Raw genomic sequence first — 15,501 nt, 5'->3', positions numbered from 1 at the left:
GTGTTCTCATTAACTCTGGTCTGTAAGCTGGGGAGAGCTTGTGTGAGACACGGGAGAGCAGAGTCCCTCCTTGGAAAGGGGGAAAAAACCCCACAGAGGTCACAAATTCTGCTGAGTTTGCTTTATTGCATAGACAGGTGGGGAGTCAGCGATGCTCTTAGAGGCCTGGAACCGATGGATGAGACGAGAACGTGACTCCGTGCAGGGATCTGCTCATGGGAACCAAATGCTAAAGGTCTTCTCTTGCCTTGTCCTCATTGTGTGACTTGCATTCTCCATAATGCTGAAAGCAAAGACTTCCAAGGTTTTCACTAGAGGGAAGGAGAGAGACACAGAACTCAGTGCTGCAACCTGATGGCCAAAGAGAGCAAAGCATCTGTCAAGGCCCCAGGAGGTCAAATTCACCAGAGCTTATTTGCTGACAGGAAAAATTACACTGAGGAAGTCGACCCAGCCTCTACGAGGTAAAGATATGGGCGCAGGCAGGGCCTTGAATTACCTCACAATTGTATTTTAGTTTTTGTTAGTGGGCCCTTTATTCTGATACTTACTAGACTGCTCCACAAAAGACACATTTGTTTCCATATGTCTTGCCATCAGTGCCACAGACCGGGTTGTACTCTAAGGTGCAGATTTCTGGAGGCTTCTTGTACTCACTGCAGAAACCCTACCAGGAACATTAGAATTGCTATTACAGTAATTGTCTGCATTTCAGTAGTGCCCCGATGCCCCCACTCGCCCATGGGGCTGGGCATTCTCTGAATAGAGAGGAAGGGACAGTCCCTGCCCCCCAGAGCTCACAGTACCTAATCCTGTCCCTAGTCTCTGCTGACGTTCTGATTAACTGACTTCCCAATTCCCCTCTCGCTGCCAGGAGGAGCCGGGCCCATCTCCCTGGTGTAAGAGACGTTTCTGAACCCACATCACATGGTGTGTGAGCGAAGGGGCATCTCCGTAGGCATCAGATGCTAATCTGACATTACCCAGGGTACAATCTGGACTGATGAACAGCTGTGTCCCCTCAATCCTCCAACCTGGGGTGCCTTTTACTCTGCTTTGCTATGAAAGCAACCACTCCTGTTCCTACTCACACACAGCTTCCAGCATGTAAATTACTCCGAGCTGTACGGTATGAGTCTTTTGGCAAGCCACTCTCGAATTACACTGCAGGGGAAGAGCAGCAAATTTCCAGTCCCAGACTTCCCCCAGAAGTGTGCATCTTGTACTGCCCAGCACCCTCCTGGACCATATAAGCTCCTATAAAGTCTGTCATTTTATTAATAGAAAATGAAATGCACAAATCCTATTGTCGCAAATGGAGTTTTCCAAACACTTCAATCCAAACACACTGGTTTAGATAAAACAAGATGCTTAACTACAGAAAGATAGATTTTAAGTGATTACAAGTCAGGAGGCATCAAAGTCAGGATTGGCTACAAGAAAATAAAAGCAAAACACCACTAATGCCTGACTTATCCAGCTAAGCGAATTCAAAGCAAAAGGTCTCTCTCACCAAATGCTTCAGCAGTCTTACTGGCTGTCATTTCCGCCAGGACCCCTCCCTCAGTCCACTGTTACTTTCCTTGTCTTTCAGGTGTTGTTGATGTCATGGGCAGAGAGAAAGGGAGGAGTAACTTGGGGAGTTTGTTCCCCATTCTTATATTTTTCCCTCTTCTTTGAGCATCATCTCCAGCTGGGGTTCATGCGACAGAAAGTTTGTGGGGATGGGAACCTCCAGCTGTTCCTTTGCCAACAAGTAAATTTCTCGCTCACAGCTTTTTTGCTGCCAAAGAATGGCCCCTTAACCACGTGATGGTCCGTTTGATTATGTAGAGACCTGGCTGAGGTGTTAGTTTGTCTTTTGTCTCTGGTTTATGACTGTTTCCCCAGATTGGGGACATGTCTTATACAGTAGAATCTTATAACTTTACATACCATGGTGTCTCACAGACTTAACAGGACAATAATGTTCAGCACATTATGAGTTTTCAAATGATCCCTTACACTGCATACTTTGTACAAAATTTATCACAGTCTTCTTAAAGGGGTGAACATAGGGGTACAGGCTGGTCTAAGAGAGGCTTCTGAACCTACATCATATAGAATGTGAGTGAAAGAGCATCTCCACAGTTAGCAGATGCTCATAAATAAAAAACCTCATGCTCTTGTCATACCGTCACCTCCTCTGTTCTGTCTCAGTTGCTCCCTATGTCTCCCCCAGGCCCATCACAGACTGCCCTGTACAATAGTCTATGGAATCCATCACTCTGACCCCATGGCTTACGTCTACTCGGCAGTGAGACACTCCTGGCTAGCTCAGGTCAGCTGACTTGGGCTCGGGCTGTACAATTGCTGTGTAGACATTTGGGCTTGGGCTGGAGCCCGAGCTTTGGTACCCCACGAGGGGAGAGGATCCCAGAGCCCGAACATCTATACCGCAATTTTTAGGCCTGCAGCCCAAGCCCCCTGAGCCCATGTCAGCTCAGCCGGTCCAGCCATGGCCAGGCCCTGGATCTTTTGTTCCAGTGTAGATGTACCCAGGGATTCTCAGCCTCAGAGATTCACTCTCCCCTGGCTCGGGCATGAGGTAGACTCTGCTTCTGCTTTGAGTCATGAGTTCTAGCATGTTTCTAACCCAGAGATCATGGTCCCTATGATGTTACAAGCCAGAGACTGAGGAAAGTGATTATTAATGAACAGGGAGAGTTCGACTTACCTTACCAGCCTGGCCAGCAGCATCTGGAACAAAACATACAGACAGAATGAGACTGTTTCAGATTCTCTCGCCCATCCTGGTGCTGGGGTTATTGATGTCCCGAGTTCTGACCAAGTCTCTCTCTTTACTTTGGTACAGAGCCTTTTCAAATGTTCTGGTATGGGGTTGTGCCACTAGGGATGTCAGCTCTTGTATACCTGTATTAACTGAATTGACGTCGCAAAGGAGGAACGGAGGAAGGAAGAGGCAAACATTCTTGGGACGTTCCAGAGTGATCCTACTCTAGACAGGTGTCTCCTCTACAGGATCTCACCCTCACCTTTGCAGGAGGCTGGGGAGTTTCCTACTTTTCCAGGAACTTCTGAGAAGATATCAGTGCTATTTGTTTTAACCCTTCTCCTTCTGGATGAAGGGTAACACTGTATCTACTCACTCAATTCAGTGAAAGGGTTCAGAAAACATTCATGTTGTCAGCAAGACTTAATCATAAAAATGCAAAGAACTTTCTTTCTTTCTTTCTTTCTTTCTTTCTTTCTTTCTTTCTTTCTTTCTTTCTTTCTTTCTTTCTTTCTTTCTTTCTTTCTTTCTTTCTTTCTTTCTTTCTTTCTTTCTTTGGAGTTTCATGGGGGATCAGTTCAACCATATAGCGGGATCATGCTTGTCTTAAGCCACCTATAATAAAACAACACCCACATGTTGATCTCCTCTTTAGCTTTTGAAACACAGGCCCCTGCCACTTGAGCCTAAGGACTAGCTCTGTTAGCTGCCAGCTCCATAATACCCTGATGTTCTTTCAAAGCTACATCCAGCCAACAGAGGCCAAGAAACATTCATTGACACCAGTGGTAGCAGGATTGGACCCAAAACTATCCACAACAAAAGTGGTTAATGGCTTTGCTTTCCAAAGCCTGTTACGGAGTCCTGCATTTCAGAGGCATTTCATACCACAGCCACTTTTCTGCCATTGGGTTCTCCTGTTCTCAACAGGCTGCCTAGTCCATTCATTGACACTGTCAGGTGCTGGCCTCTCACATTGACTCCACTTCAGGTGTCTCTGTTGTTCCCTGATCTCTCTTGAAGTGTGCGGGGTTTCCTGGTTCTGCTTCTTGGTCCTGCTAATTAGGGGCTCTGTTGGGAAACTTGTGATCTAGGTCTTCAGGAGTCCATTTTCAAAGAGCCAACCTAGAGCAATAGGGATTGAATTGTGCCTCGGTGCCTTCGGGAGCAGCCTGCTTTGTCTCTCTCTGTGTTTTGGGTTCTTGTGTGTTAGGGTTCTGGATTCTGAGAAATCATGTCGTAGTACATTACAAGCATCCAGAAAGAGAGTTTTACATTTTACTCTAACATCCGTTTGGATGGTGTGACCATAACACTGCACACTCTGCCACGGACCCTGTCTGGTCCGTTCATTGACACTGTCTGAAAAATACCAGAACACTAACGGTTGTGTCTCAGCAGCTATTTTGCAGGATCCAGGATCTCACGGGCATCCATAAAAACCTCAGCAGCTTTTGACTCTCTCTCGCTCCGTATCTGATGAAGTGAGCTGTAGCTCACGAAAGCTTATGCTCAAATAAATTGGTTAGTCTCTAAGGTGCCACAAGTCCTCCTGTTCTTTTTGCGAATACAGACTAATGCGGCTGCTACTCTGAAACCTCCATTATTTGAGTGTCTCTTCAGAGTTAAGCCATAGCACAGAGTTACATCAACAATTACTCAATTCTAATGAGACGTTTCATTCTGAACAGGTCTGACTCTGTTAATGAAACTCTATCCAATTGACTAAGATCTCAGCCCCCCAAGTGACGATTATCTGTATTAAGGAGCTATGGATAACGGGATCATCCAGCATTACAAGGTAGGGATTTAACCCCAACAAAGCAAATGTTTGGAGAGGATCTAAATCCTCCGCTTTCTACTTTGGCAATGCCATAGATCTTGTCATGCTAATAAAGTATCGTTGAACTGGATTAATTCAGGGCATAAAGCAACTCCTATGTAATACAAGGTAAGAAGAAATTTTTCCTGTGGGAAGCTTCCCTCAGAACTGCTGAGGGCCTTGTACATCGCTCTAAATACACTGGCACAGGCTAGTGTTGGAAACAGAGATTGGGTAGAAGGGTGCCTGGTCTGATCCAGGGTGGGAATTTTTGACTCCTGATGGTAGGGTAAGTAGATAAAAATTGTGAAAAACTGGGGGGAAGGGGAGGGGAAATAGGCACCTATATAAGAAAAAGCCCCCAATATTGGGAGTGTCCCTATAAAGTCGATACATCTGGTCACCCTACCTAATGGCCTCTTTGTGGAGTTTCTTAATAAACAATGACAGGAATTAAAATTATGTAGGCAACTAGATCAAGAATTTTACTGCCAACCAACCCCCTTGTCCCCAACAAAATAATCAGAAAACAACTAGAACCGTGGATGAGAAGAAATTCCAAAAGAAAGGGGATTCCATGGATGTTTGTTTTCTAGGGGCTGTGAATCTTTTGAGCTGCCTCGGTTTCTGGCAGAGTCAGTGAGATCCCAGTCCATAGAGAAGCCCGGGAACAGCCCTTCCGAGCTCTGGGATCCGTGCAGGGAGGTCAGCGCTCCTGGAATCAGCCTGCTGCTCAATGTCCAGGCTGTGCAGTGGCATCTCAGAAATAAACCAGCTGCTCCTAGAATCAGCCACTGTGGGGGTGTGCGAACCCCTATAGAGATGAGAGTGAGGCTGGCCCCATCCTTTCGGGGATTAGGGCAGGGTTCAGCACAGGCTACAGCCAAAGTGACTCACCTGAGTAGAAGCAGCAAAGTGCCAGAGCGAAGAGCAGAACGGCCCCTGTTATCTTCATGGCGGACGTGGCTGTCTGGTCTGCAGTGGGCTCTTGGTGCTCTGCTCCCTCAGTAAACCCCCCACACAGAGCCCCACTATATATAGGGTGTCGGAGAACCCACCTTCATTGTGACTCACCCGAAATACTCACTCACAACTCCGGCAACCGGAAGCAAAGCTCTCAGTGGGAATGCCAAGCTGTGAACAATGTTTCCTCCACAACAAGTTTCCAGGATAAGTTGGAGGAAAAGTCACACCCTTGATTTGGTGAATAATGGAGTAGTTATGTGGGCTGAGTGCTCACCATGGCGCACATGGGCAGCCGAACCTGGACATTCCTGATTGTCAGGACTGTGAGTGTGGAACATATTCGTCACGCTGCACGTTAAAGGCACCGAGCCAAAGCACCTGTGTTACCAGCCTCTTCCGGCTATTACCAGCAGGAGAGTGGGGTGGGAGGAGGTATTGTTTCATGGTCTCTGTGTATATAATGTCTGCTGCAGTTTCCACAGCATGCATCTGAGGAAGTGAGCTGTAGCTCACGAAAGCTCATGCTCAAATAAATTGGTTAGTCTCTAAGGTGCCACAAGTCCTCCTTTTCTTTTTGCAAATACAGACTAATACGGCTGTTACTCTGAAACATCTCAGTCTGAGAATCAAAACCGGGTCCCTGAGTCATGAGAGCATAAGAACAGGCACACTGGTCAGACCAAAGGTCCATCTAGCCCAGTATTCTGTCTGCCAACAGTGGCCAATGCCAGGTGCCCCAGAGGGAATGAACAGAACAGGGAATCATCAAGTGATCCACTCCCTGTCACCATTTCCCAGCTTCTGGCAAACACAGGCTAGGGACACCATCTCTGTACATCCTCCTATCCTCCATGACCTATCTTCCATGAATTTATCTCATTCTTTTTTGAACCTTGTTATTGTCTTGGCCTTCACAACATTCTCTGGCAAGGAGTTCCACAGGTTGACTGTGTCTTGTGTGAAAAAATACTTCCTTTTGTTTGTTTTAAACCTGCTGCCTATTAATTTCATTTGGTGACCCCTAGTTCTTGTGTTATGAGAAGGAGTATATAACACTTCCTTATTTACTTTCTCCACGCCAGTTTTGATTTTATAGACCTCTATCATATCCCCCCTTAGTTGTCTTTTTTCCAAGCTGAAAAGTTCCAGTCTCATTAATCCCTCCTCATATGGCAGACGCTCCATACCCCTAATAATTTTTGTTGCCCTTTTCTGAACCTTTTCCAAGTCCAATATATCTTTTTTGAGATGGGGTGACCACATCTGCACGCAGTATTCAAGATGTGGGTGCACCATGGATATATGTAGAGGCAACATGGTATTTTCTCTCTTATTATCTATCCCTTTCCTAATGATTCCCAACATTCTGTTTGCTGTTTTGACGGCCACTGCACACTGAGTGGATGTTTTCAGAGAACTCTCCACAATGACTCCAAGCTCTCTTTCTTGAGTGGTAACAGCTAATTGAGACCCATCGTTTTATATGTATAGCGGGGATGATGTTTTCCAATGTGCATTGCTTTGCATTTATCAACGTTGAATTTCATCTGCCATTTTGTTGCCAAGTCACCCAGTTTTGTGAGATTCTTTTGTAGCTCTTCACAGTCTGCCTGGGATTTAACTATCTTGAGTAGTTTTTGTATCATCTGCAAATTTTGCCACTTCACTGTTTATCCCTTTTTCCAGATCATTTATGAACATGTTGAATAGGACTGGCCCCAGTACAGACCCCTGGGGGACACCACTGTTCACCTCTCTCCATTCTGAAAACTGACTATTTACTCCTACCCTTTGTTTCCTATCTTTTAACCAGTTACCAATCCATGAGAGAACCTTCTCTCTTATCCCATGACTGCTTACTTTGCTTAATAGCCTTTGGCGAGGGACCTTGTCAAAGGTTTTCTGACAATCTAAGTACACTATATCCACTGGATCCCCCTTGTCCAAATGCTTGTTGACCCCCTCAAAGAGTTCTAGTAGATTGGTGAGGCATGATTTCCCTTTAAAAAACTATGTTGACTCTTCCCAAGAAATTATGTTCATCTCTGTGTCTGACAATTTTGTTCTTTACTATAGTTTCAACCAGTTTGCCAGGTACTGAAGTCAGGCTTACTGGCCTGTAATTGCCAGGGTCACCTCTGGAGCCCTTTTAAAAAATTGGCCCCACATTAACTAACCTCCAGCCATTTGGCACAGAAGCTGATTGACATGATGGGTTAGAGACTACAGTTAGTAGTCCTGCAATTTCACATTTGAGTTCCTTCAAAACTCTTGGTGAATCCCACCTCGTCCTGGTGAGTGATTACTCTTTAATTTATCAATTTGTTCCAAAACCTCCTCTGATGACACCTCAGTCTGGGACAGTTCCTCAGATTTGTCACCTAAAAAGAGTGGCTCAGGTTTAGGAATCTCCTTCAAATCCTCAGCCGTGAAGGCTGATGCAAAGAATTTGTTTAGTTTCTCCACAATGGCCTTATCGTCCTTGAGTGCTCCTTTAGCACCTTGATCGTTCAGTTCCCCACTGGTTGTTTAGCAGGCTTCCTGCTTCTGATGTCATTAAAAAAATGTTTGCTATTACTTTTTGAGTCTTTGGCTAGCTGTTCCTCAAATTCTATTTTGGCCTTCGTAATTGTATTTTTATACTTCATTTGCCAGAGTTCATGCTCCTTTCTATTTTCCTCACTAGGATTTAATTTCCACTCTTCGTAGGATGCCTCTTTTGCCTCTCACTGCTTCTCTTACTTTGTTGTTTCGCCATGGCGGCTCTTTTTCGGTTCTCTTACTTTGTTTTTTAATTTGGGGTAGACATTTAAGTTGAGCCTCTATTATGGTGTCTTTAAAAAGTTTCCATGCAGCTTGCAGGGATTTTACTTTTGGTGCTGTACCCTTTAATTTCTGTTTAACTAACCTCCTTGTTTTTGTGTCGTTCCCCTTTCTGAAACTAAATGCTACAGTGTTGGGCTGCTGTGGTGTTTTCCCCGCCACAGGGATGTTAAATTTAAGTATATTATGGTCACTACTACCAAGCGGTCCAGCCATAGTCACCTCTTGGACCTGATCCTGTGCTCCACTTAGGACTAAATCAAGAATTGCCTCTCCTCTTGTGGGTTCCAGGAGTAGCTGCTCCAAGAAGCCGTCATTTAAGGTGTCAAGAAACTTTCTCTCTGCATCCCGTCCCGAGGTGACATGAACCCAGTCAATATGGGATAGTTGAAATCCTCAATTATTATTGAGTTTTTTATTTTAATAGCCTCTCTAATCTCCCTGAGTATTTCACAGTCACCATCACCATCCTGGTCAGGTGGTCGGTAATATGTCCCTACTGGTATATTCTTATTATTCGAGCATGGAATTACTAGCCAGAGAGATTCTATGGCACAGTTTGGTTCATTTAAGATTTTTACTTCATTGGATTCATTTGATTTCTTTCACATACAGTGCCCCTCCCCCACCAGCATGACCTGTTCTGTCCTTCCGATGTATTTTGTACCCTGGTATTACTGTGTCCCAGTGATTATCCTCATTCCACCAGGTTTCTGTGATGCCTGTTATATCAATATCCTCATTGAATACGAGGCGCTCTAGTTCACCCAGCTTATTATTGGTATAGAAGCACTTTTAAAATGTGTCGCTTTTTAGCTGTCTCCCGTTGCATGACGTAATTAAATGAGACTTTTTTTCATTTGACTGTTTCTCATCAGATCCTACCTGTACTTTATCATCTTCCATCCTCTCCTCCTTAATAGGACATAGCCAATCTCCATTAGTAGATCCTGCCCTAAGGGACGTCTCTGTCCCAACCACGTGCTCCTCCGCACCTCTCGGCTTTCCCCCAGCCCTTAGTTTTAAAACTGCTCAACGACCGTTTTAATTTTAAGTGGCAGCAATCTGGTTCCAGTCTGGTTTAGGTGGATCCCATCCTTCCTGTATAGACTCCCCCTTTCCCAAGAGTCATTTCGGGCTGCCTCTTTATACCAACCTCCCCGTTCTTTGTCTCTGACGTCTCCCTGCCCCCAGACTCTCATGAGTCACTGGGAGTCCCCCAGGGCAGCCCAGAAGTGAGGCAGCTTCCATGCACGTGAAGAACCAAATGTGGAAGGTTGTTGGTCTGCTGCACAGCGCAGCTCAGACCCCAGTCAGAGGGACTCTGCAGTCCCCTGCGCGCCATGGAGGAGACGGACAGGCTGGGCAGCTCGTGGGTCTCTGGGGGGGCAGTATCGGAAGGATCAAGGGTTTGTTGGTGTGTAGGGTGTGACGCACAGCATGGATCCACATGCCCACAAGCCCTTTACACCTCCCACCCCGACAAGTAGCCCCCTGGGCCCTATGTCTGGGTTGGGGATCCTGTATCCTCCCATCCCTTGCTGTTCTCCCAGGTCAAGGCCTTTTACGTGGGCTTTGCTCACGGTCTCGTGTTGTGGTCCATGGAGAATACTCAGGCCTGGAAGGGAGTCAGACACAGGGAACGTGTCCGGGGTTTGTGTATCGATTTATCTTGTAGGAAAAGCCATGGCAGGAGGAGATATAATACTTGCCAGTCTGTGGCTCCCTTAAAGCCTGTGACTGGTTACTGCACTTTGTGTTCTCATTAACTCTGGTCTGTAAGCTGGGGAGAGCTTGTGTGAGACACGGGAGAGCAGAGTCCCTCCTTGGAAAGGGGGAAAAAACCCCACAGAGGTCACAAATTCTGCTGAGTTTGCTTTATTGCATAGACAGGTGGAGAGTCAGCGATGCTCTTAGAGGCCTGGAACCGATGGATGAGACGAGAACGTGACTCCGTGCAGGGATCTGCTCATGGGAACCAAATGCTAAAGGTCTTCTCTTTCCTTGTCCTCATTGTGCGACTTGCATTCTCCATAATGCTGAAAGCAAAGACTTCCAAGGTTTTCACTAGAGGGAAAGAGAGAGACACAGAACTCAGTGCTGCAACCTGATGGCCAAAGAGATCAAAGCATCTGTCAAGGCCCCAGGAGGTCAAATTCACCAGAGCTTATTTGCTGACAGGAAAAATTACACTGAGGAAGTCGACCCAGCCTCTACGAAGTAAAGATATGGGCGCAGGCAGGGCCTTGAATTACCTCACAATTGTATTTTAGTTCTTGTTAGTGGGCCCTTTATTCTGATACTTACTAGACTGCTCCACAAAAGACACATTTGTTTCCATATGTCTTGCCATCAGTGCCACAGACCGGGTTGTACTCTAAGGTGCAGATTTCCGGAGGCTTCTTGTACTCACTGCAGAAACCCTACAAGGAACATTAGAATTGCTATTACAGTTATTTTCTGCATTTCAGTAGTGCCCCGATGCCCCCACTCGCCCATGGGGCTGGGCATTCTCTGAATAGAGAGGAAGGGACAGTCCCTGGCCCCCAGAGGTCACAGTACCTAATCCTGTCCCTAGTCTCTACTGACGTTCTGATTAACTGACTTCCCAATTCCCCTCTCGCTGCCAGGAGGAGCCGGGCCCGTCTCCCTGGTGTAAGAGACGTTTCTGAACCCACATCACATGGTGTGTGAGCAAAGGGGCATCTCCGCAGGCATCAGATGCTAATCTGACATTACCCAGGGTACAATCTGGACTGATGAACAGCTGTGTCCCCTCAATCCTCCAACCTGGGGTGCCTTTTACTCTGCTTTGCTATGAAAGCAACCACTCCTGTTCCTACTCACACACAGCTTCCAGCATGTAAATTACTCCGAGCTGTACTGTATGAGTCCTTTAGGAAGCCACTCTTGAATTACACTGCAGGGGAAGAGCAGCAAATTTCCAGTCCCAGACTTTCCCCCAGTAGTGTGAATTCTGTACTGCCCAGCACCCTCCTGGACCATATAAGCTCCTATAAAGTCTGTCATTTTATTAATAGAAAATGAAATGCACAAATCCTATTGTCGCAAATGGAGTTTTCCAAACACTTCAATCCAAACACACTGGTTTAGATAAAACAAGATGCTTAACTACAGAAAGATAGATTTTAAGTGATTACAAGTCAGGAGGCATCAAAGTCAGGATTGGCTACAAGAAAATAAAAGCAAAACACCACTAATGCCTGACTTATCAAGCTAAGTGAACTCAAAGCAAAAGGTCTCTCTCACCAAATGCTTCAGCAGTCTTACTGGCTGTCATTTCCGCCAGGACCCCTCCCTCAGTCCACTGTTACTTTCCTTGTCTTTCAGGTGTTGTTGATGTCATGGGCAGAGAGAAAGGGAGGAGTAACTTGGGGAGTTTGTTCCCCATTCTTATATTTTTCCCTCTTCTTTGAGCATCATCTCCAGCTGGGGTTCATGCGACAGAAAGTTTGTAGGGATGGGAACCTCCAGCTGTTCCTTTGCCAACAAGTAAATTTCTCGCTCACAGCTTTTTTGCTGCCAAAGAATGGCCCCTTAACCACGTGATGGTCCGTTTGATTATGTGGAGACCTGGCTGAGGTGTTAGTTTGTCTTTTGTCTCTGGTTTATGACTGTTTCCCCAGATTGGGGACATGTCTTATACAGTAGAATCTTATAACTTTACATACCATGGTGTCTCACAGACTTAACAGGACAATAATGTTCAGCACATTATGAGTTTTCAAATGATCCCTTACACTGCATACTTTGTACAAAATTTATCACAGTCTTCTTAAAGGGGTGAACATAGGGGTACAGGCTGGTCTAAGAGACGCTTCTGAACCTACATCATATAGAATGTGAGTGAAAGAGCATCTCCACAGGCAGCAGATGCTCATAAATAAAAAACCTCATGCTCTTGTCATACCGTCACCTCCTCTGTTCTGTCTCAGTTGCTCCCTATGTCTCCCCCAGGCCCATCACAGACTGCCCTGTACAATAGTCTATGGAATCCATCACTCTGACCCCATGGCTTACGTCTACTCGGCAGTGAGACACTCCTGGCTAGCTCAGGTCAGCTGACTTGGGCTCGGGCTGTACAATTGCTGTGTAGACATTTGGGCTTGGGCTGGAGCCCGAGCTTTGGTAGCCCACGAGGGGGGAGGATCCCAGAGCCCGAACATCTACACTGCAATTTTTAGGCCTGCAGCCCAAGCCCCCTGAGCCCATGTCAGCTCAGCCGGTCCAGCCATGGCCAGGCCCTGGATCTTTTGTTCCAGTGTAGATGTACCCAGGGATTCTCAGCCCCAGATATTCACTCCCCCCTGGCTCGGGCACGAGGTAGACTCTGCTTCTGCTTTGAGTCATGAGTTCTAGCATGTTTCTAACCCAGAGATAATGGTCCCTGTGATGTTACAAGCCAGAGACTGGGGAAAGTGATTATTAATGAACAGGGAGAGTTCGACTTACCTTACCAGCCTGGCCAGCAGCATCTGGAACAAAACATACAGACAGAATGAGACTGTTTCAGATTCTCTCGCCCATCCTGGTGCTGGGGTTATTGATGTCCCGAGTTCTGACCAAGTCTCTCTCTTTACTTTGGTACAGAGCCTTTTCAAATGTTCTGGTATGGGGTTGTGCCACTAGGGATGTCAGCTCTTGTATACCTGTGTTAACTGAAGTGACGTCGCAAAGGAGGAACGGAGGAAGAGGCAAACATTCTTGGGACGTTCCAGAGTGATCCTACTCTAGACAGGTGTCTCCTCTACAGGATCTCACCCTCACCTTTGCGGGAGGCTGGGGAGTTTCCTACTTTTCCAGGAACTTCATGTCGTAGTACATTACAAGCATCCAGAAAGAGAGTTTTACATTTTACTCTAACATCCGTTTGGATGGTGTGACCATAACACTGCACGCTCTGTCACGGACCCTGTCTGGTCCGTTCATTGACACTGTCTGAAAAATACCAGAACACTAACGGTTGTGCCTCATCAGCTATTTTGCAGGATCCAGGATCTCACGGGCATCCATAAAAACCTCAGCAGCTTTTGACTCTCTCTCGCTCCGTATCCGATGAAGTGAGCTGTAGCTCATGAAAGCTTATGCTCAAATAAGTTGGTTAGTCTCTAAGGTGCCACAAGTCCCCCTTTTCTTTTTGCGAATACAGACTAACGCGGCTGCTACTCTGAAACCTCCATTATTTGAGTGTTTCTTCAGAGTTAAGCCATAGCACAGAATTACATCAACAATTACTCAATTCTAATGAGACGTTTCATTCTGAACAGGTCTGACTCTGTTTGTTAATGAAACTCTATCCAATTGACTAAGAACTCAGCCCCCCAAGTGACGATTATCTGTATTAAGGAGCTATGGATAACGGGATCATCCAGCATTACAAGATGGGAATTAACCCCAAAAAACCAAATGTTTGGAGAGGATCTAAATCCTCCGCTTTCTACTTTGGCAATGCCATAGATCTTGTCATGCTAATAAAGTATCGTTGAACTGGATTAATTCAGGGTATAAAGCAACTCCTACGTAATACAAGGTAAGAAGAACTTTTTCCTGTGGGAAGCTTCCCTCAGAACTGCTGAGGGCCTTGTACATCGCTCTAAATACACTGGCACAGGCTAGTGTTGGAAACAGAGATTGGGTAGAAGGGTGCCTGGTCTGATCCAGGGTGGGAATTTTTGACTCCTGATGGTAGGGTAAGTAGATAAAAATTGTGAAAAACTGGGGGGAAGGGGAGGGGAAATAGGCGCCTATATAATAAAAAGCCCCGAATATTGGGAGTATCCCTATAAAGTTGGTACATCTGGTCACCCTACCTAATGGCCTCTTTGTGGAGTTTCATAATAAACAATGACAGGAATTAAAATTATGTAGGCAACTAGATCAAGAATTTTACTGCCAACCAACCCCCTTGTCCCCAACAAAATAATCAGAAAACAACTAGAACCGTGGATGAGAAGAAATTCCAAAAGAAAGGGGATTCCATGGATGTTTGTTTTCTAGGGGCTGTGAATCTTTTGAGCTGCCTCGGTTTCTGGCAGAGTCAGTGAGATCCCAGTCCATAGAGAAGCCCGGGAACAGCCCTTCCGAGCTCTGGGATCCGTGCAGGGAGGTCAGCGCTCCAGGAATCAGCCTGCTGCTCAATGTCCAGGCTGTGCAGCGGCATCTCAGAAATAAACCAGCTGCTCCTGGAATCAGCCACTGTGGGGGTGTGCGAACCCCTATAGAGATGAGAGTGAGGCTGGCCCCATCCTTTCGGGGATTAGGGCAGGGTTCAGCACAGGCTACAGCCAAAGTGACTCACCTGAGTAGAAGCAGCAAAGTGCCAGAGCGAAGAGCAGAACGGCCCCTGTTATCTTCATGGCGGACGTGGCAGTCTGGTCTGCAGTGGGCTCTTGGTGCTCTGCTCCCTCAGTAAACCCCCCACACAGAGCCCCACTATATATAGGGTGTCGGAGAACCCACCTTCATTGTGACTCACCCGAAATACTCACTCACAACTCCGGCAACCGGAAGCAAAGCTCTCAGTGGGAATGCCAAGCTGTGAACAATGTTTCCTCCACAACAAGTTTCCAGGATAAGTTGGAGGAAAAGTCACACCCTTGATTTGGTGAATAATGGAGTAGTTATGTGGGCTGAGTGCTCACCATGGCGCACATGGGCAGCCGAACCTGGACATTCCTGATTGTCAGGACTGTGAGTGTGGAACATATTCGTCACGCTGCACGTTAAAGGCACCGAGCCAGCAAAGCACCTGTGTTACCAGCCTCTTCCGGCTATTACCAGCAGGAGAGTGGGGTGGGAGGAGGTATTGTTTCATGGTCTCTGTGTATATAATGTCTGCTGCAGTTTCCACAGCATGCATCTGAGGAAGTGAGCTGTAGCTCACGAAAGCTCATGCTCAAATAAATTGGTTAGTCTCTAAGGTGCCACAAGTCCTCCTTTTCTTTTTGCAAATACAGACTAATACGGCTGTTACTCTGAAACATCTCAGTCTGAGAATCAAAACCGGGTCCCTGAGTCATGAGAGCATAAGAACAGGCACACTGGTCAGACCAAAGGTCCATCTAGCCCAGTATTCTGTCTGCCAACAGTGGCCAAT

General features: G+C 46.3%; 2 protein-coding genes across 2 annotated transcripts; both read right to left on the bottom strand.

Moving 5' to 3' along the window:
* Nucleotides 1-229: 229 nt before the first annotated feature.
* LOC140916427 (ovomucoid-like) lies at nucleotides 230-5,586 on the bottom strand. The gene is made up of 4 exons (XM_073358076.2): nucleotides 5,493-5,586; nucleotides 2,717-2,739; nucleotides 552-667; nucleotides 230-311 (listed from the first exon to the last, which is right to left on the bottom strand). The coding sequence occupies exons 1-4, from the start codon at nucleotides 5,548-5,550 to the stop codon at nucleotides 230-232; spliced, it is 279 nt and encodes a 92-aa protein (XP_073214177.2). The 5' UTR covers nucleotides 5,551-5,586.
* A 4,669-nt stretch (nucleotides 5,587-10,255) lies between these two features.
* Nucleotides 10,256-14,767, bottom strand: LOC144930807 (ovomucoid-like). The gene is made up of 4 exons (XM_078854163.1): nucleotides 14,704-14,767; nucleotides 12,858-12,880; nucleotides 10,692-10,807; nucleotides 10,256-10,451 (listed from the first exon to the last, which is right to left on the bottom strand). The coding sequence occupies exons 1-4, from the start codon at nucleotides 14,759-14,761 to the stop codon at nucleotides 10,370-10,372; spliced, it is 279 nt and encodes a 92-aa protein (XP_078710289.1). The 5' UTR covers nucleotides 14,762-14,767; the 3' UTR covers nucleotides 10,256-10,369.
* Between the last annotated feature and the right edge of the window lie 734 nt (nucleotides 14,768-15,501).

Source organism: Lepidochelys kempii, chromosome 8 (genome assembly GCF_965140285.1).
Source record: "Lepidochelys kempii isolate rLepKem1 chromosome 8, rLepKem1.hap1, whole genome shotgun sequence".
Classification (NCBI taxonomy): Eukaryota; Metazoa; Chordata; order Testudines; family Cheloniidae; genus Lepidochelys; species Lepidochelys kempii.
This window is presented reverse-complemented; position numbering and strand designations above follow the sequence as displayed.